The sequence below is a fragment of the Olea europaea genome, chromosome 18 (assembly GCF_002742605.1).
Source record: "Olea europaea var. sylvestris chromosome 18, O_europaea_v1, whole genome shotgun sequence".
In the NCBI taxonomy this organism is placed as follows: Eukaryota; Viridiplantae; Streptophyta; class Magnoliopsida; order Lamiales; family Oleaceae; genus Olea; species Olea europaea.
The window spans coordinates 27,325,995-27,346,201 of record NC_036254.1 but is presented as its reverse complement, the minus strand read 5'-3'; the positions used below and the strand labels follow the sequence as shown (position 1 = coordinate 27,346,201).

General features: G+C 34.7%; 1 protein-coding gene across 1 annotated transcript; it reads right to left on the bottom strand.

The window, feature by feature from the left end:
- Window positions 1–11,979: 11,979 nt before the first annotated feature.
- Window positions 11,980–19,692, bottom strand: LOC111368033 (ABC transporter A family member 7-like). Its single transcript, XM_022989197.1, has 18 exons — window positions 19,615–19,692; window positions 18,518–18,899; window positions 18,328–18,410; window positions 18,038–18,182; window positions 17,571–17,690; window positions 17,361–17,485; window positions 16,759–16,917; window positions 16,160–16,322; window positions 15,948–16,073; window positions 15,759–15,842; window positions 14,698–15,053; window positions 14,039–14,239; window positions 13,822–13,931; window positions 13,622–13,706; window positions 13,019–13,147; window positions 12,817–12,922; window positions 12,588–12,676; window positions 11,980–12,446 (listed from the first exon to the last, which is right to left on the bottom strand). Exons 1-18 carry the CDS (start codon window positions 19,690–19,692, stop codon window positions 12,147–12,149), a joined length of 2,841 nt encoding a protein of 946 aa, XP_022844965.1. The 3' UTR covers window positions 11,980–12,146.
- Between the last annotated feature and the right edge of the window lie 515 nt (window positions 19,693–20,207).

The following is a 20,207-nucleotide window of genomic DNA, read 5'->3' as shown; positions in this document are numbered from 1 at the left end:
AATAAATTAGTTTGCATTGGAAATGAATTATTAGAAATTTATCAGCGGAACAATGTGTTTAAAAAATGGAAAAAAGAGAACACAATATGTGGTTCTCGTCAACATTTTAAAATAAAGAAAAAATGGAAAATAGAGAACGCTACGTGCGGTTCTCTTTGATAATTTTGAAAATTTCGATTTTATTTAATCAAAAATGAAAAATTACAAATATATTTAACCACCGTTTGTTTTCCATTCTTTGACCATAAAAATGAAAAAAATATAACCGTTACATGTTACATCATAATATCATATTCTCTTGAAATAAATTTTTAGACATTTATCTGTAGAAAAATAAATATGGGTTAACCGTACATGCGATTCAACTGATTGAGTTCGCAGACTATCTAAATAAAAAATTCTTATTTCCATGACCGCAAGTCGAAAAATGCTTAAATGTTAAAATTTTAATAAATACTTAATATATTGCAGTGGAGATGAATTGTTAGAAATTTATTAGTAGAAAAATCTGTTTAAAAAAATGGAAAAAAGAGAACCCTAATAGAGAAATTTATCAGCGGAAAAAAGTGTTTAAAAAAATGAAAAAAAAGAGAACCCTACGTGCGGTTCTCCGTACATGAGAGAACCATACGTGCGGTTCTCGAAACATTTTAATAAAGAAAAATGAAAAATAGAGAACTGTACATGCGCTTCTAGTCAACATTTTAAAATAAAGAAAAATGGAAAATGGAGAACCGTACGTGCAGTTCTTAGTACATTTTTCAAAGAAATGAAGAAAGAACCATACGTGCGGTTCTCTTTGATATTTTCGAAAATTTCAATTTTACTTAATCAAAAATGAAAAATTACAAATATATTTAACTACCATTTGTTACCCATTCTTTGACCATAAAAATGAAAAAAATATAACCGTTACATGTTATATCAAGACATCATATTCTCTTGAAATAAATTTTTAGACATTTATTTGTGGAAAAATGAATATGGGTTAACCGTACATACGATTCAACTGATTGAGTTCGCAAACTATCTAAATAAACAATTCTTCTTTCCATGACCGCAAGTCGAAAAATACTTAAATGTTAAAATTTTAATAAATACTTAATATATTGCATTGGAAATGAATTATTAGAAACTTATCAGCGGAAAAATCTGTTTTAAAAAATGGAAAGAAGAGAACCCTAATGGAGAAATTTATCAGCGGAAAAAAGTGTTTAAAAAAAATGTAAAAAAGAGAACCTTACGTGCGGTTCTCCATGAGAGAACAATACGTGTGGTTCTGTTGAATATTTTAAAATAAGGATAAATGGAAAATAGAGAACCCTACGTGCGGTTCTCGAAATATTTTAAAACAAAGAAAAATAGAAAATAGAGAACCGTACGTACGGTTCTCGGCAACATTTTAAAATAAAGAAAAATGAAAAGTAGAGAAATCTTGTCAACAATTTATCGCACAAGATTTTTGTCAGATTGGCAACCCGCTACCGGTTCAATGGGTTAGAACCCTTTTATTGAACAAAAAAACCCTACTTTCCCTTTCGTTTTCAGCTTCGAGATTTCAGTCTTCCATACGCCTCCCCTTTTCAACCACAAAAGAGAAATCTCTTTCCTTGTCGTGTAAGTTTTTCGATTTCTCTATTTTTTTTCTTTTTTATTTTACTAATGAATATGTTACTACTTCATTATATTAGTCTACCCTAATCTCGCCCCCCTCAAATTGCACATGCTTCAAGCGTTATGACTGTTTGGGTGGTGTTTGTTGGTCGTCGACCTGCGATTTACAACACATGGGGGGAAGCGAAAACCCAAGTCAAAGGGTTTCCTAATAATTGCCACAAGTCTTATGACAAGAGGGAAGATGTTGAGAACGATTTGCGAGCATTTCGCACTGGTGGGCCTTCACCCACGGTAATTTCTCTCTTTTTTTTAAATTTATATATTATTTGCCTTTATTATCTTTTACAGAAAATTTTTGTAGAGAGGAAAAGTATATGCTATTTTTGTTGGCCGTAAGCCTGGAATTTACAGTTCCTGGTACGAAGTAAAGAAACAGGTCGACGGGTTCCCAAACAACTCTTTCAGAGCTTTTAAAACAAGAGATGATACGAAAAAGGCTGTTGCAGAGTTTGCTTTCTCTAGCAATCAAGTCGTTCAGAATGAAAATGAAGATTTTTTGAATGTTCAATTGGAGATTCAATTGAAGATATCAAATTTAAAACTTTGATAGCATTGTTTTTTGTCCTCTTATTTATTTTATGTAAATATTTTATGTACTGATTTATAATATCTGTTTTTTGTTACCATTAGCCTCATGTCCGTATTTATTATTTTATTTGAATTACATCAGTATTATTATAGTTTATTATCAACCGATAAATTTTCCCACATGCTTCCCCTTAATGTACTAGGTGGTTTTACATTGAGTGTGAGTTTAGTAGTGTGATTTTCAACAGTGCACAAAAGACATAGAAGCCTTTCAAAAGTAGTTCTTTGCTGGTAATATTTTTCTAATTCTAGTACTAGTATTTTAGCAACTTTATGATTTTAACGGTTCGCTATCGATACCTTTTGCTTCAACTCTAACTTCATTTTGTGCTTTCCTTTCTGGACTCTCCCATCAACGAGTCACGTTCGCCCTCCTGGTCATCATGTTGGTGTAAAATAGTCCATGGGTTTCTGCCTTCACAGTAATGCCGTCATTGCTGCATGTGCGCCTCAGGTTGCAGGAGTTAAGGTCTTAATTATTGATTGGGTAATGACATTAATTCCCAAGATTACTACCATTGCGTCAAATTTTTATGACAAAATTGTAAATATTTTGTGTATACTGTCTATTGTGTGTGCACATTATATTCTCAATCAGCAGATCTTTATCTTCCATGTTACTTACAGGATGTACACCATGGAAATGACAACCTAGAAATATTTGAGAAAAACAAATCGGTAAGCTTACAACGATATGCCTAGTTTTTTCTGTTTTATTGATGTCTATTGATGACAATTTATACCATTTACATTATACATGTTGAGCCAGATCCAAGATTGTAATTATATTTATGACACATTTATAACTATATTCTCAATCAGCAGATCTTTATCTTCCATGTTACTTGTAGGATGTACACCATGGAAATGGGACCCAAGAAATATTTGAGAAAAACAAATCGGTAAGCTCACAACGATATGCCTAGTTTTTTATTTTTTTTATTTTTTATTTTTATTGATGTCTATTGATGACAATTTATACCATTTACATAATACATGTTAAGCCAGATCCAAGATTTTAAATATGCTCCTGACACATTTATAAGTTAAACACTTCTTTTTTATTTTATTTTATAATACACTTTACCATTTATCTCTATTTAAAACTGCTTCATTTGGCATGTGGGGTGAAATCTATTCTCTGCTATATGCAAGAACATCATCAACACAAATTCAATTAGTCTCACTGCACTCTCTTTTTTCCTTCTTTCTTTTTAATTCCTACAGTCACCACTTATTGTAGGATGATCCTATTATCTGTGCGTGCTACTGTTAATCCGACCCATTATCGAAATTCTAATGCCATTTCACAGTTATCAATTAGAGAAATCATTGGCATTTGAAAATCCAGATGTTACTTCCTTTACATTAGGCTCCATCACCATTCTTCATGAAATCATCACAGTGGGCCGTCTTAACAAGAGATACACTCCATTTCAAAATTAAGAAATATTTCATATAGCAATTATGCTGTCATCTTTTATCTCGTAATTTTTTTAAACTTCTCTGGTTTTGGATTATCCAGAAGCAATGCAGCCCAATGGTTTTGGATATACATATATGTTCTAATTTCGTCAATCTTTATGATTTGGGACAATCTAAAAAAAAAATTAGCGTAATGTGTTTGTGTGTGTGCTGGATATCTAAGCTTCTGTTTTCACTAAATGTGCTTTGCTGCACATTTTAAGAAGTGCTGTTTAAATCTCTTCCTATTAGCCTCATGTCCGTATTTATTATTTTATTTGAATTACATCATTATTATTGTAGTTTATTGTCAACTGATAGATTTTTCCACATGCACTATGTGGTTTTACATTGAGTGTGAGTTTAGTAGTGTAATTTTCAACAGTCCACAAAAGACAGAGAAGCCTTTCAAAAGTAGTTCTTTGTTGTTAATATTTTAATTCTAGTACTGGTGTTTTGCTCGGGAAGGTTGAAATGAAGTCTCATCTCCATCCAGAAAGGCCAGATCATCTTTGAGCCATTGTGGCTAGTCTTGATACTGCTGGTTCGGGTTATACTTTCTTCTAGAAAATGAAACACTTAACTAGTCTGGTTTAAAAGAGAAAAATGAATGCACACCTACTAAAGTTCATATACCCTTGCTTAATTATTTTGACAACTTATTGACAAGAAGCTGGCACTTGCTTGGTTGTTTTCTGAAAAATGAAACACTTAACTAGTCTGGTATAAAAGAGAAAAATGAATGCACACCTGCTGAAATTCATATACCCTTTCTTAATTATTTTAACAACTTATTGACAAGAAGCTGGCACTTGCTTGGTTGTTTTAATAATACTTGCTGTTATATATCGTGGAAGGTGCTTTCCTATATTAGTAAGAGAAATTAAACGAGAAGAAATCCAGATGGTAAGATACAGGGACGAAAGTTTAAATCGTGTCTTATCAGAAAAGATAGCTTACTATAGCAGCTTTATGATTTTAACGGTTTGCTATCGATACCTTTTGCTTCAACTCTAACTTCATTTTGTGCTTTCCCTTCTGGAGAAGAGTTTGAAAGAATTTCTACAAAATCATCATGTAACCTGGATGAGAGATCAATGAACTGAGGTATGTCGATTTCATAGTTGTTCCATTTGAGGCTTATTTGTTTGTTCAAGTTAGCTTTGTTTAATTTTTCCTCCTTTGCTGCACATTTAAAGAAGTGCTGTTTAAATCTCTTCCTAACTCAAATTTTCCTTCTATAGTTTGTGGTCTAGCTCCATGCCTACAACTCCCTTCTTTCCCCTCGCTTGTTTCTATTGGGATTTGCACTCGATAACTAAAAAAATAATCCAGTGCTAGTTGTTCTTTACTATGTTCATGGTTGACAGTGAAATCTTTGCTGCCCCATTTTTATCTTTGCCTCACTGGAGGTGGTGATATTTTCTTCACATTCGGCGTTTCTTCAGAAAAGCAGAAGAGAAAGAAAAGACAAGCAGCCATGCTTCATTCAGAATTGAAATGTAGAACTTTTAAATATTATATAGGTTTTCTGGTGACATTACATTGTAGTTAAAATAGTATAGTTTTTCTTCAGTATTATGATTGTTTGCGATTAATAACTGCACTCAAAATCCGTTCACAATCCTAAAACTCATTGGTTCATTTCCCTCTATCTGAATCACCAATCTCAACCTTCAAGGAAAAGTCGGACTAATATTGTGCACAACCCATCTCAACTCAAGCGAAAGCATTGAAATATATTACACAACCTGTTTCAATTCAAGTGGAAGAACAAGTAATTGACATAAACCCATCTATTCTGATCATAAATTTGTTCAAATGAAATGCTTAACCAATTCCATGCATCAAACCAAAAAATCATTTCTTTTTCTAACCTTTTGACACAATAGTTTGTTAAATATTACATATCTCTGGTGTGCTAATAGTATTATTTTGTGACATCTCATAAATCACATATTTTTGGTTTTTTAAGATAATTTACTCAAATATGATATCATTTATAGATTAGGAAATAGAAAAATGTTACGGAAACATTTAATAGGAATCAAATGCTTTGTTTCTTCGAATCCAAAAATGTGAGCTACAACACTTGTCTTGAAATAAATATTTTAAGAACATGTTGAGTCCAAGCATATAGTTCGGAATGCCACGGTTAGTCCAATTGCTTTGTTTCTTCGAACTCAAAAATGTGAGCCAGAACGGTTTCATCTTGAAATAAAAATTTTAAGAAAAGGAAAATAGAGAACCATACGTGCGATTCTTGCAGGTCAAATCACTGTCAGGCTTTAGTAAAAAGGAGCTATTTGTATCAGAATGGTTAAAACGAAGCATTTAGCTTTGTTACTTCTCTGCAGGACGCCTTTCGATTTGATAAGTTTCTTTTGTTTCCTTTTTTTGGTAAGTTTCTTTTGTTTCCTTTTTTTTTCTTTTTTTTCTCTTCTTCTTCTTCTTGCTGATTTTTTTCTTTCTTTCTTCTTCTTCTTCTTCTTTCTGATATGTGTCTTTTTTTTGTTAGCTGACAATGGGGTACGGATAATTGATTTTGGTGGTCTTCATGATCTCCATTGTCCTGATTTCATCTCTTTTGCACACTTTGAGAAAGCAGCGACATCTTCTACCGGTTCAACAGCCTTCGGCACCTCCGCGTCCAACTCCACCTTCACCTTCGGATAAGAAATATGTTGTCATTGACAGGTTTATCTTGGGACCTGGCTTGAAGCTCAAGCTTGTATATAATTAAATTTATATGAAGTTATAAGCTTGAGGGGGAATGAAGATATTTGGTCCAGCTTTTGTTATGAAAAAATGACAAAAACACATTACATTAATGATTAATGTGTTTTTGTAGTTTTTTCGTTTTGTGGGAATTGTTGGCGATGGTTTGTTCGTTTTGTAGTTTTTTGTAGTATTTCCTTTTCAGGCCTACTATGGTTTGTTCATTTTGTGAGAATAAAGTTACATGTTTTTATTTAATCATTTGTGGGAATTATTGCTATCGTGGTCAAATTACGTGCTACAAAATTCAATATTTTCTTTAGATTCTAAAGCAGACATATATAGAGTTTGAATATTGAATGTAACTGCTTACCAAGTTTTTCTAATTCCTCAAACTCAAAATTATATCTTGGAGAATAAGCCAATGCTTTCCTTTCACCAGGAGAAATTGATCGCATCGAGAAATCAGGCTGCTAAGAAAAAAGTATTTTGAACATATTTAACTAATTATTAAGGAACATTAGCTTGTGTTTTTCTGAAAGAAATTGCAAAACTACTAACATAATACGTCAATGCATGTCTCTCACCAGGAGAAGCTGATCTACTTCTAATAAAGAAACCAGGCAGCCAAGAATTCTTTTTGTTGGGTTAATTTTCAACCTTTTTTTTTCAAAAAAAATTGGTTAATTTTCAACATTTTTTTCAAAAAAAATTATTTTCTTAGTTTCTCTGGTCAAAATTGGTAGAAGAATTACATCCATTTTGGTCTTTTTTTTTATAAGAACTATAGTATCATATATGGATAAGACATCGGCATTTTGTTTTCAAATGGAAGATTATTGATAAATAATTAATTACACAATTTTTTCCCTTAAAATGGTGATAAATAATTCGTAATTTTCAAGAACATTACTAATATAATATAAGTTCGTAGCTATAAAACATGAAAATAAATTTGTGTAAATTATTGTTAGTTTGGGAGAGGTTTTGAAAGCCTAAAAGCTATTTGAAATGACAACACACTTTTTGTTGCAAAAGTTATTGGGAAAGTCAATTCTTTGGCTTGTGAAATATATAAATAATGGAAGATAATCCTGGCTGTCTTGAAATATCATTTCCGATTGAAATGTCATTTTCAAAGTTAAGTTTGCCTTACGCCATAGAGACACTATATTTTCTTGAAATAAATTTTTGAACAAATTATTTGTAGAAAAATGGATATGGGAAAGCTGTACGTGCGATTCGATTGATTGGTTTGAGCTTATCGACAAAAAAGATTTGTGTAAACCACTTCGCTTAGGGTTGATCGGGGTAGATATAGACAGAGGCCTTAAAGGAAAATCAGCGTGCAGGCTCCGACTTTTTTTGTTATTTGGTGTTTTTGTTTTTGACGATTTAGCTAGCACATACATGTAGCTAAATGTAAGATGGAAAGTGCCTCTTACATCTAACTAAATCAACATGTAGGCACTGTTCTTTGTTTTTGAGGCATAAGTTGTATGATGGATAGTGCGTAAGATATGTTGTATTTATTGAAGGAGTTTTGTGTGAGATCAACTAGCAGAATGGAACTATTTGTTTCTTGTTCATTACACTTTGTTTGAGGATCCCTTTCTTTTTCTTGATCTATTTATTTTGCAGGCATGCTTACTGTATACAATGTCTTTTGCCAACCTACTTCTCATGTTTGGACGTATAGACACTCGCATTGACGAGTGCAATGCAGTCCTATGAAATCATGCAAAGTTGATTGGCTAAAGACCCATTACTGCATAAAGTTAATTTCTTGAATGATCGACTTGTGAGTTAATTAAATTAAATATACCAAAAAAATAAATAAATAAATTAGATACTCCATGTTGCGCTGAGTGTTGGACACAAACACAACACTCTGCGCAGCGCGGAGTGTCTAAATTTATTTTTCCTTTTCGATACGTATATTGGGAAGCACAACAATACCGCAATTTGGGGAAGACGGATTTTGGATGAAATGGGATTTTCAAGCACACAGCACACTGTGATTTGGAATTGAAGAAGAAACACGGGTAGGTTTGTACACGTTTTCCACTTAATTTCAGATTCATATTTGTTTTTAAATAATGTGTATATTATTTATATTTTGTCTGCCATATCATCCGTCACATAGACCTTTTTGTCTAGCTATAGAGACAGAATTGACTTTAGTGATTGATGGGTAAACTAATGAATAGTTCAGTGAACATTGAGTAACCTTTTATATTTCAGTGAGTAAGTAGTAACCATGGGGAAAGTTTAGTAGGCAGTGATTTAATTAACTCATCGGCTTGTTTAGTCACTTCTAGTTTGTTCATTTCTAAACAATTTCAGAAGGGGATAAAAAGACAACTATGTAGGATGTTACTTCTACTTTGATGCATGGACTGCTTTAATGCATGGACTGGATAAAAAGATAACTATGAAATCATGCAAAGTTGATTGGTAAGACACATTGCTGCATGATGTGCATAAGCACTCTCTTAAAAATAACCAACACACATGTATACATATGAAGTCAACATTAAAAAAAAAAAGTCCAAAGAAGCTGAAAATTACACTAACATCTACTATGATCATCCGACATTACAACTCCAATCATTACATGAAGAAACATTACAACAATTGAACCTAAAGTCTACTAAATCTTACATGACTACAACATTAAAAACAAGTGATTCTCGTGAAGCACGTGGGTAGAATAGATTCACTGTTCACTGTACTTTTCAATTCCTTCTCTTTTTTTTCTCCATAGGTTGGTGAAATCAATCGGACATGTTGGCATTTAACGGCCACATGTCCATTTCGTCGTCCACCTGTGCAGCCGTCAGTGAGGAATTTAACGGGGTGAGCAATGGAGTGCAACGTTGTAAAGTTCAGTGAGTGATCGAGTGGAAGTTAAAGTTCAGTAAGTGGAACGTGATGTTACCCAAAGTTTGGTAAGTGTTGAAACAATTAACTCGTTTGTTAGGTCACTCCAAAAAAAATAGTACTTTTTAGTATCAAGGTACGACCATAGGCATAGTCTTCATAGGTCATAAAAGGATCTGTGTGAACACTATGAGGCCACAGTGAAAGGAGGGACAAGTTTGTCAAATTCAAATTTTTTGAAGTAGTTATTAGCTTGTTGAGTTACTCCAAAAAAAGTAGTACTTTTTAGTGGCAGGGTACCTGCGACCATAGGCCTAGTCTTCACGAGCCATAAAAGGATATGTTTGCACACTGTGAGGCCACAGATTGCAGAAACTGCAGGCGCTAGGAAATATGTGCATGTGATGTGGTACCCACACATACACAAGTTCTATAAATTAGTGTGGAGAGAGGCAACGAGTTTACATGCAAGGCATTGTCATTCCGTCACAGTCCCATATATTTGCAAGTTCCTAACACACACAGGTTCTCCTACCCTGGGCAGTCAAAATGTTTTGTAACATACATGATCTTAACTTCAACTTCGTTCTGCTGCGGGGATCCGATGATGACGACGACGTTGACGAAGGACAATTCCTCAACAATTTGGCAGTCGAGATGTAACAGCATGGGCTACGTACTGTAGACTCGAGGAGAGCGGCGCACATCAATACTATCGGAGACAACGTCGTCGTATCCACTGATTTCCATTCGCAAGAAACAGTCACATGTTCATGATGGAGGCAATGAGCGAGAACGGCCAGATGTGCTTTCAAGAATTTCGTATGTATCCCCCCCATGCTGCGTCATTTGGCACATGTTTTGCAGGACAAGCATGGATTGCGAAGTAATCAGGATGCAGACATCTACCAGCAAGTTGGAATGTTCCTGTGCATATTCGCGCACGGAAAGGGATATCGGCAAGTGACAACTCTCTTCAACCATTCGCTACAAACCGTGTGTCACTACGTGAAAGAGTTCTACGTGTAGTTGTTTCGCTATCCGCGCGTATGATTCGGCAGAGTCTGAACTACAACAAAGGTTTGGACCCGCACCGACCCGATTTGAACAAGCATCCACTGTTCGAGGACTGCATCGGTGCTATTGACGGAACACATGTCAAAGCAGTCCTACCGCGGAACGAGCGTATTCACTTTATTGGATGGAAAGGCGAGCCAACGCAGAATGTGTTGGTCACATGCAATTTCAATTTATGTTTCACGTTTGTCCTGGCAGGCCACACTGGAAATACCCACGATGCTAGACTCCTCGCGCATGCCATTCACTCGTCAGACATTCATTTACCATTGCCTGCCCAAGGAAAGTATTATTTGGTGGACTTCGAATTTGCGCATCGGCCCAGATATATGGCACCTTACAAAGGGTCCGACATCCTCTATCACTTCCAACAATTTCGCGACAATCAAATGGGACGGTGTCGTCACTTTCGAAATGCTCGGGAGAAGTTTAACTTCAGACACTCGTCTTGCAGGAACATCATAGAATGTGCTTTCGGGGTGTGGAAACAAAGATGAAAAAGCTTGGACCGTATGCCTAGCTACCCTTACAGGACGCAAGTTGCAGTTGATGTGGCAACGATGGGGATACATAATTTCCTACGACAATCGAGAGTGGTGGAAGAGGCCTTCAGGAGAGCGGAGAAGGATGATGACGATGCCGAGGTAGAGCTACCCAGCGCGGAAGACGAGATGCATGCCGAAATGCACGCACCTGAACTACAGAGGAGCGAGTGGGACAGACTGCGGGATTACCTGGTGCAACAACCATGATTGGGATCCAAGTTGATGGTCTCCTAATAAATGGTATCTGCTTAATGAACCTAGTGCAATTGTGCGGCTGAAATTCCCATGCGAAGGAAAAAATTCTTACGAAGCGAAAACGAGCGAAGAAGTCCATGTTTGAGCCACGTTATTGTGGTGAATAATGCTATTTTCATTGGATTCGTATGTTTAAAAAGGTAACGAAAAATTAGCTTTTTGCGTGTAATATTATTTTATTGATGAATGTATTTAGAAAAATGTATTTTTACCGAACAATGTACGTCAAACGGGATTCAAATGACCACACTGCAATTGTGCAAATAATTGGGGCACAAGTTTCACGCGGGGTCGTGGGCAGGTGGGGTAAGTCATGTGTCCGTTCCCAATTTCATTATTCCTTGGTGTGGACTGTCAAATTTTCGGAATGTGTGCCGGTCAAAAATCTTGCTTCACGTCTTCTTTCCGACAGGGCCCACTTGCTTAAGTGGTACGTGGAAATTGACAAGTGATGACAGGAAGGGCAAATTTGGGTTTTTGCAAATTTTGAATTTGAAATGGAGAATATAATATTGCACCGACCCCGCATTATGTTATAGAAAAAATACATTTTGCAAATTAATGGCTATCAAACAGAGCTAAATATGTTAAAAGCCAACATGTTTGCTTCAAAGCAACCGCCATTGAAAGATTTAAGATTATGTAATTGCTCACTTATCAACGCGCTTGCATCGGAGAAATGAAACGGGATTGAGCGAGTTTTTCAAGTCATAACATTACTTATAAGTTTAACGTCTGTGGTGAATATAAAAAATGAAGTACACAAAAGAAATATATAAATTTATCATGAAGTATAACCATAATGCATATCAGTTGAAGTCAATACAAGCAATATATAGAGGACCAGTTTCTAAATTTATTTCCCTTCTTTACAAAATCTGAAGCTAAAGTCCAAATAAAATACATATGAGACAAAGTTGTATAGGCATATTGGTTTTATCACGATAAAACATTGAAATCCTGAGCCCCTCGTGCGACCTTGATAAACACGTCTTCTAGGGTTGTATCAGCCAAACCCCACGCATGAACTGTGAATCGACTCTTTGCATTCTCAACAGCTTTGAACACTTCAGAAATTATTATCTCCTGCTTCGGCAACTCAAACTTTTGTGTCCCGGAGATTTGGTATATCTTGTTGGCACTTGGAGAGAGATGCCGTACCAAATTTTCTACTTCTTCCTCCTGATTTGAGGATGTAGTCATTGTAAACACGTATGATCCTCCATATCTAGCTTTTAACTGAAAATCAAAAAATAGCATAAACGTAAATGCTCAAGTTGGAGCAAATATCAGTCTCAAACCTTCCATAGCATACTAGTTCAGAAAATGCATATAAACACATAGCATTGCTGATGTGTTGGCTAAAACTATAAAAATGACCTCTTTGGGGTTTCCAACACACTGCAAGCTGCCATCAACGAAAATACCCAGACGATCACATAAATGCTCTGCCTCTTCCATTGAATGTGCTGAAATATTACGAAAACGTGTATCAGTTTGCATGTTTGAGGGTACGTGCATGAGCGTTTACGCAGATGGAGGGCGGGATTGGGGGAAGATAGCATGTGCATAGGTTTGCATGGGGAAAAGAGAGTATGAGAGTGTGTACTTGTGAGAATTATTGCTCTATTTTGCTTTGCTCGCTTTACAACATTCCACAACATTTTTCTTGATGCGGGATCCAATCCAGTACTTGGCTCATCCATATACACCACCTTCAAAAACATTCAAGAATTATCTTTACCAAAGTGTTATAGAGGACTAATATCTGAATGACAAACAAGAAGAGAAGGACAAGTATGTACACATACTTTGGGATCTCCAATAAGTGAAATTGCGACACTAAGCCTCCTCTTCATACCTCCACTATATTTCCCAGCTTGTTTGTCCGCAACACCACCATGAAATAGGTTCACACTCCTCAGAGATTCTTCGACTGCCTACATCATAATAGAGAAATCCATCGCATTATGGTACTGATAGAGATCCTATTAGATATACTATATAAATACTTTCCATGTTTAGATTCTTATTTTAGGAAAAGTTACGAGGATTTATTTATTAAGTTTTCTATTATTTTATTAGTCCTTTCGTACTTAAATTAGTTTAAACCCTATATAAAGGGAACTTAGACATTGTAATAGTTAGACTTGATTAGTGAATGAGCTCATACTTTCTCCCTCTGAATTCTCTATGTTCTCCCCCCATTCTTCTCTCTTTCTCCCTCTCTTCCTCTTTCTTTCTCAATCCCATTATTGTTCAGTTGTGTTTTACACCAAGTAAATATACATGAGCAATTTATTAATCCAAGTTTTACGATGATTATAGTACATATACATATGTAATTTGTTTCATACCACTTACTTGATTAGCTTAGCTAACTCAATGTTAGATTGAAGATGATATAGACTTACTTGGTTTAAAGCAGCCCCTTTAAGATTTTTAAGCCTTCCGTAGAAAAGTAGATGCTCCCTTCCTGTTAGTGTTTCCCAGAGTAGACTGTGCATCGTTCGCAAATAAGTACATAGAATGTGCATGAAGTGATATCCAAATGCATAAAATTGAGGATAAGAAAAAAAAAAAAAATTGCCATCTTCGCAATATTGATGCTTACTCATGCTGAGGACATACGCCCATGCTGGTGTATATTTGATCCATATCTGTCCGTATATCAAGTCCATGAACATATGCAGCACCCGAGCTTGGCTTTATGAGCCCAATCATCTGTCAACAAACCTATCTTAGTCAGAAGTTGATCTTTTAACAAAATGAAAAATACAAGGCTTCACGGATATGAATAAATAGTAAAAGAATTAAGACTGTTAACTGACCATATTAATAAATGAAGTCTTGCCAGCACCATTAGGACCAAGCATGCCAAAGCATTCCCCTTGTGGCAGAGCAAGTGATAACCCCCTTACTGCAAATTTTTCCGGGTTCCCATCCTTCCCTGAATATACCTTTTTGAGGTCATCACAAATAATCGTATGACTAGTACTTGATTCTAGTAGTAACTGTTCCACCTTCTCCCTCTGAAAGAAAAACAACAAAGTTCACGAGGATAGAAATAAAAAATAAAAAACTAGAGAAATTTGCACAACATATATCTTCGATACATTAATAATGACAAACATCTCAATGTCAGGTATCTTTAAGTATTATAACTAATGTGACGTGTTGAAGGTAAATTTATTTATTTATTTATTTATTTATTATTATTATTATTTTATGGGTATGTTGAAGGTAAAATTTAAATAAATTAATATGTTTAATCTCTAAAAACTTAAATTTTTAGATAAGCTAGAAATCTTGAGTGCAAGTCCCACATATCTTCTTATATAAAATTATGCACGTCTGCACTTGATAGAACATAAATCTTGTTTGCACATGAGGAGGCAATGTTCAAGAAATAATTAGATAAATTAATGTGTACCCTTTTTAATAACTAATGCTTTTAGATGGATAAGCTTAACATGACACATCATATTACCTCCTGGACAACATCAAGTTTCTCCATCTCAACAAAAACTTTAGAACCCTGCTTTTGAAAGCTAGGTTTCCGGAAGGATGTTGAGCGCTTATTTCGATGCTTCCACAAGAAAAACAAAGGATTTCTTCCTGATGATGCGACTTGATCTGCATAATATGCTACACCAAGTAAAACCAACCATTGCACTGACATAATAATTAAGACTTCTCTCATCCCATTTTTGCTATCATTTAAATCTTTCCATCTCATCCCATCAGTTCCCATATAATTTCCAGTAAACGAGTATTGTGCAAACTCGTACAATCCACGATAAAGTGAAAATCCTGGATATAACTCCATAGCAATAATCCCAGCTCCTGCAATATTACAAGATCAATCTTGTGATGAAAAGAGAAGACAAATTATTCAAAACAGAAGTGTAGTAGTGTTATGAGATACTACACTGAAAATAACAAAGTCAAAACATAATAGATTGAACGATTAACAGATCAAAGTTCATTGTCAATCAGTCTACTAATTGGTTTCAGATTCTAGCGATCAATTGCAAAGAGAAAGGATATGGAAAAATGCCTTTAGTCCTGAAATTGGAATGAGAATATGGAAAAATATCTAGTCCATGGCATTGTGATGTGCCAAAGATCGAAGTACATTAATGGGTAGGTGGTTCAAAGAATTTTAGTTTAAATACCATATTTTGGCAAGATGAATGTGGCATTTTTAGCTCTAGAAAACTCGAGATTTTTTTTTTTGAGGGCACTGAAGGTAGGGAATTGAAAAGCTTATTGCACGAAAAAATATAAGAAGAAAGCAAACCTTCAAGTCTTCAGCCCCACAACAGTGAAAATATATAGACAAATGTGCTGCCATTCTCCATGTATATCAATAGGAATCCATAATTTTAGCATGTGATTTGGAAATAAATTAGCACATTGTATAAAACTTTCCATTTTCATTATAATTCGCATTAGGTTAGTGATTAGTCCTGTCCAAAGGATGAAGAACAAAAACTGGGCATGTATCAATGAAGCGTAACTATTATAGTTTATGGATTTTTGACTTACTTGGGAATGAAGTGTCTTGGAGAAAGAATTGGAAAAGAAATCCACCCAAGAGTCCAGAACCGAAAACCATCATATACCCCACAACTGTAGGAATTATGTGTAACAGATAAGTATGCAAGATGATTTATCACATAAAATAAAACAGGTATACTCAACATAATAGATAATGTAGAGTAGCTAGGGTCAAACCTGTAGTAGTCTTCACATTAGAAAACAAATTAGCAACCAGAAAAGCCGCTGACACTTGCAAATTTATGTAGATGAAATAAAACACGAACTGGATGCTATAATCATTCAGAGTGAAGAACTTTAGCCCTGAAAATAACTTTTGTCTAAGTAACTCGAATGGATATCAAAAGTGAAGTAACAATGTTTTAGAACTTTATAGGCTGTATTATTACCTATAAGTGAACCAAAAATAACAAAGCATAACATGTAGATTGAAGATATTAAAAGGAAATAAGCATAAGAAATCATCCAATAAGGCCAGTCTCCAAGTCCATGCATTTTCATCATGATTCTTAGTCTTTGTTGCTTCTCATAGACCAAAGATATCAATACAATCTGCAAGAAAAAATATTAACAATTTATAATGTAGCATAAAGCTAGATTAAACAATAATATACTATTAAATAAGGTAAGGGTAAGCCCCCTTCATCCATCCAAAACTGTTTGCAAGTCTTTCAGCAACAGGAACCAAACAGAGGGAGCTACGTGGTTCCCTCACAAACCAGTACAGTAAGTTATCATTAGGTTCAGAATTTTAAAACTATCATATAAAAATATAGCATTAAACTAAACAGATTTAGCGGATGAATTTTCTGAAGATAGAAAAAGTTAACACAGGTTTGAATAAAAGTTTCTATACTGTGTTATTTTATCAAGAAAAGATATAACTAAAATAAGAATAGTAACTGCAAGATAGTGGGAAAATTGCATGCATGAAAAGATTGATTCAAATATAGAACTCATCATGAGGGAACAAATATAATGAACTTACAGGGAACAACTGAAAGATAACCCACGAAAAAAATAGTGGTCCAAGCAGAGATGAGAATTCCAGTCTAAGTTCTGTTTCAGGCTTTGGCATTTCTTTCACAAACTCAAAAAGCATTTGCACTGATGGTCCAAGCAAAAACTGGAGGTAGGCGTTAGATATCTGCATATGCATATGCCAATATTAGCATGCTTTAATACCTAATTTCGCTTGATAGTGAAAATAACACAACTTAATACTTCATTAAGAATTTAAGATCAACAGTTCACGGTCATTTAACTGAACCCTGTGTTTTCTCTTCTCCTGTATTAAGTCAGATGAGATTGTTTAAGCTAAAATATTTGATACACGTAGCCAGATGAAATTGTAACTAAACCTTTTGTTTTCACTTCTCCATATTAAGTTAGGTGAGATTGTTTAAGCTAAAGCATCTGATACAAATAATATATATTTCATAATCTCATCAAGAGTTTAAACATTTCTACAGAAGTGCACTTATCCAGACAGTTCACAAATTCAGGCTAAGTCAAATTGAAAATTTCCAAATTTTACACAAACCAAGAACATGTACAATAAATGCAAACAAGGAGACAGGAACTAGGTACCAAATTTACTGAGCGAGGCACCCGCGTCAATCCAAGAGGCTGATCGCCTGAATCATTCTTATATGTAGAATTGTACCATATGCTCACATTGAAATTATTTGCATTTGAGTTTAAAAAATCATAGGCTGTTAAACAAAAGCAAAGAGTGAGGTAAATTCACACAATAAAATGGTAATTTTATATGCACAGTCATATATTTAGTGCACAAACCTGCCAAAATCTCATTAATCTTCCTTTCTTTATTTCCTTTACGATAACCCTTGTATAGCTCATCATTAATCTCTGAAGAACTATTACGCCACAATTGTAAACCAGGAACACAACTTACATCTGAATTTTAGATGAAAGAATTTTAGACGGGAGAAATGAAAGAAAAATGTAAATGTTTCAGAGACGAACATCAGAGAGATTTTCAACTAGTTATGTGTGTCTATATTAGTTATGCTCGAATGCATGGTTATGCAAGAGCAAGCATGTAGGACACACAAACAGAGTGCGTATAGTTAATGACGTTTAGTAGCAGGAGAGTGAAAAATTTTACAATAATCTCAAACTATAGACCATTCATACCAAGACCGTTTAAAAATACAACGAAATAATTGACTATGTCATTATCTGATTACTGTTTCTGGAAGTCAGTAAAATCTAGAGAATAATACAAAATTTGTAAATATTACCTTGTTGAAATGTGTCAGAACCAATTTGAAGTGAAACAGGAAATTCAGAGTTTGGAGCACATTGAGATTGAACATAATAGACTGGAAGATTTGAAAAGAAGGCTGGCTCAAGAAAACTGGAAAACTGAGTCTTCGATTCGGAACCCTGGATTAATCAAGAGGTCACAATAAAGACAGTGTATATACATATCACATCTAGGCAATAAGCAGTGTTGGTGAGAGCACCTCATCACAGATTTAAAAAGAACTCAAAGGGAGAAGGGACAAAAAGAATAAGAAATACAACTAACCAATGGATAATCTGCTAGGCTGAACAGAATATCAGAGGAATCTACATTAAGAGGTCTCCTTGCAAACATATTTGCCGCCACACCTATCAGAATGTAGTCGTACATGAATTAACTTGATCTTTCACTTGCTGAAGACAAGTATTTAACTGTCCCAATAAATCAAAGAACTTAGAATGAAGGAATGCCATACTTAGTCCAAGTGTTTGATTATTTCCAGTCATAAGCATGGTTACAGGACATGAACCCGTTGTCTTGCATGATTCATCAGACAAGTCTGAATATGAAATAAAATCAGTTCTTACTGCACGATAACGTTGTGCTGGTATTTGTAATAGAGGTGGCCATTCTGGTGGGTGAGGAATGGGACAGGTGCCCACTTGGTCCAGAGTTGAGTATTCAATCCCGCACTTCTTCTCACATTGACCATCACCATTAGTATCAACACAAGTGCAACCACACCTGTTTGAGGGTTTATCTAATTCTTTGTTGACCAGACTTTGAATCAGAACCAGCAACAGACAGAGGAAAAATGGAAATATGACGAGTCGAATATTAGTTCTCAAATTTCGTTTCTGCGATTGAAAGAGGAAAAATGAAACACCATCATCACAAGCATTAAAAGGAATAAAAAATGATTCTTTAAGAGAAAATTCTAATTTTGCAATCCATAACCTTGGAACTAGTGATGTGAATCGCATTATCTAAGATAATTAGATAAATTGAGTCGAAACAAAGGAATAAAAATCAGAAAATAATCATAACAATACCAAATAAAGATCATAAGTGCAGAATAGATGTGACAATATGGAAATATCAGCCTATCAGTAACCTTGAATCAGCATTATGTTACTAAAATTGAAATAATCCATGTATTTGCATTAAAAATCAACCCACGTAATTGTAAATTCAGAATCAACAAAAATTAGAATTGTATTAATGAATTCAAATGAACTAGTAGAAGGAATAATACAATACAATTCTCACTGTCATAAAAGTGATATGATACTATCAGTTATTACTAAATATGAAACAGATATTCCCTTCAAATAATCCAGAATCTGTTAAACAATAAACAGAAAAATTAACCCGACCTTCTAAAAGTTACACAATACCAAATAATTTAATGACGAAAAGGCAAAAGTAGCAAATCAGTATTATTAATAAAGAAGCAGCAATAGCATAGAACTATAAGCCAGAGAATTTGATCTTAAGATACAAAACACCCATAAGGTAGAAAAACCAAAGGGACAAATCACACAGAAAAACAGGGTGTAGAAAGAAACATGCCTGAAAAGTTAAATTCTTCCTTAACAAAGCATCTGCCTGCGTCCAAAAGCTCGCCGGCCCATTTGATGCATCCGCCATTCTCTCTCTCTATGATTTGTGCGTGTAATTTAATGAACAGGTTGAATGAAACTTCAATTTCAAAGAAGAGATTTCATTTTCTCGTTTTCACTCAAGACAGTTCAGCGATTTGCATTTTTTTCACAGTTTTATATGGGATCTCGTGGGGGTGGGGGTGGGGGGGCTTGGGGGTGAAAGGGTGTAACGGAACAGCCGGGAAGAGGAGTTGACAAAAATAACCTTTCATTTGCTGCGCAATTTCATGGAAGGATCGCGTAAAATGACTAAAATGCCCTTCACGAGTTAGATTAGTTTAATCTGGTACTCCGTGGACTAATCAAGGTCCTTGATTCAAGACATGGGAAAAGACACGTTTGGGAAATATTATAAATAAGTGGATAATATTTATACTTTTCTTAAAATATGTGAATCAAAAATAGCTTGAATATTTACAAACATGAGACAACATAGTGTTAAATATGAAAAAGAAAAGTAAATGGGATCGATCCACTGAATAATATTGAGTTAAGAGGATG

What these genes read in the sequence shown, in the direction of transcription:
- LOC111368033 (XM_022989197.1), bottom strand. Translation starts at nt 19,692, where the DNA reads ATGGCGGATGCATCAAATGGGCCGGCGAGCTTTTGGACGCAGGCAGAT. An exon ending in TAATCAAACACTTGGACTAA is followed by an intron (nt 18,411 to 18,517) that starts GTATGGCATTCC and finishes ACATTCTGATAG; the next exon opens with GTGTGGCGGCAAATATGTTT. An exon ending in AACTTGATGTTGTCCAGGAG is followed by an intron (nt 14,240 to 14,697) that starts GTAATATGATGT and finishes TTTTTCTTTCAG; the next exon opens with AGGGAGAAGGTGGAACAGTT.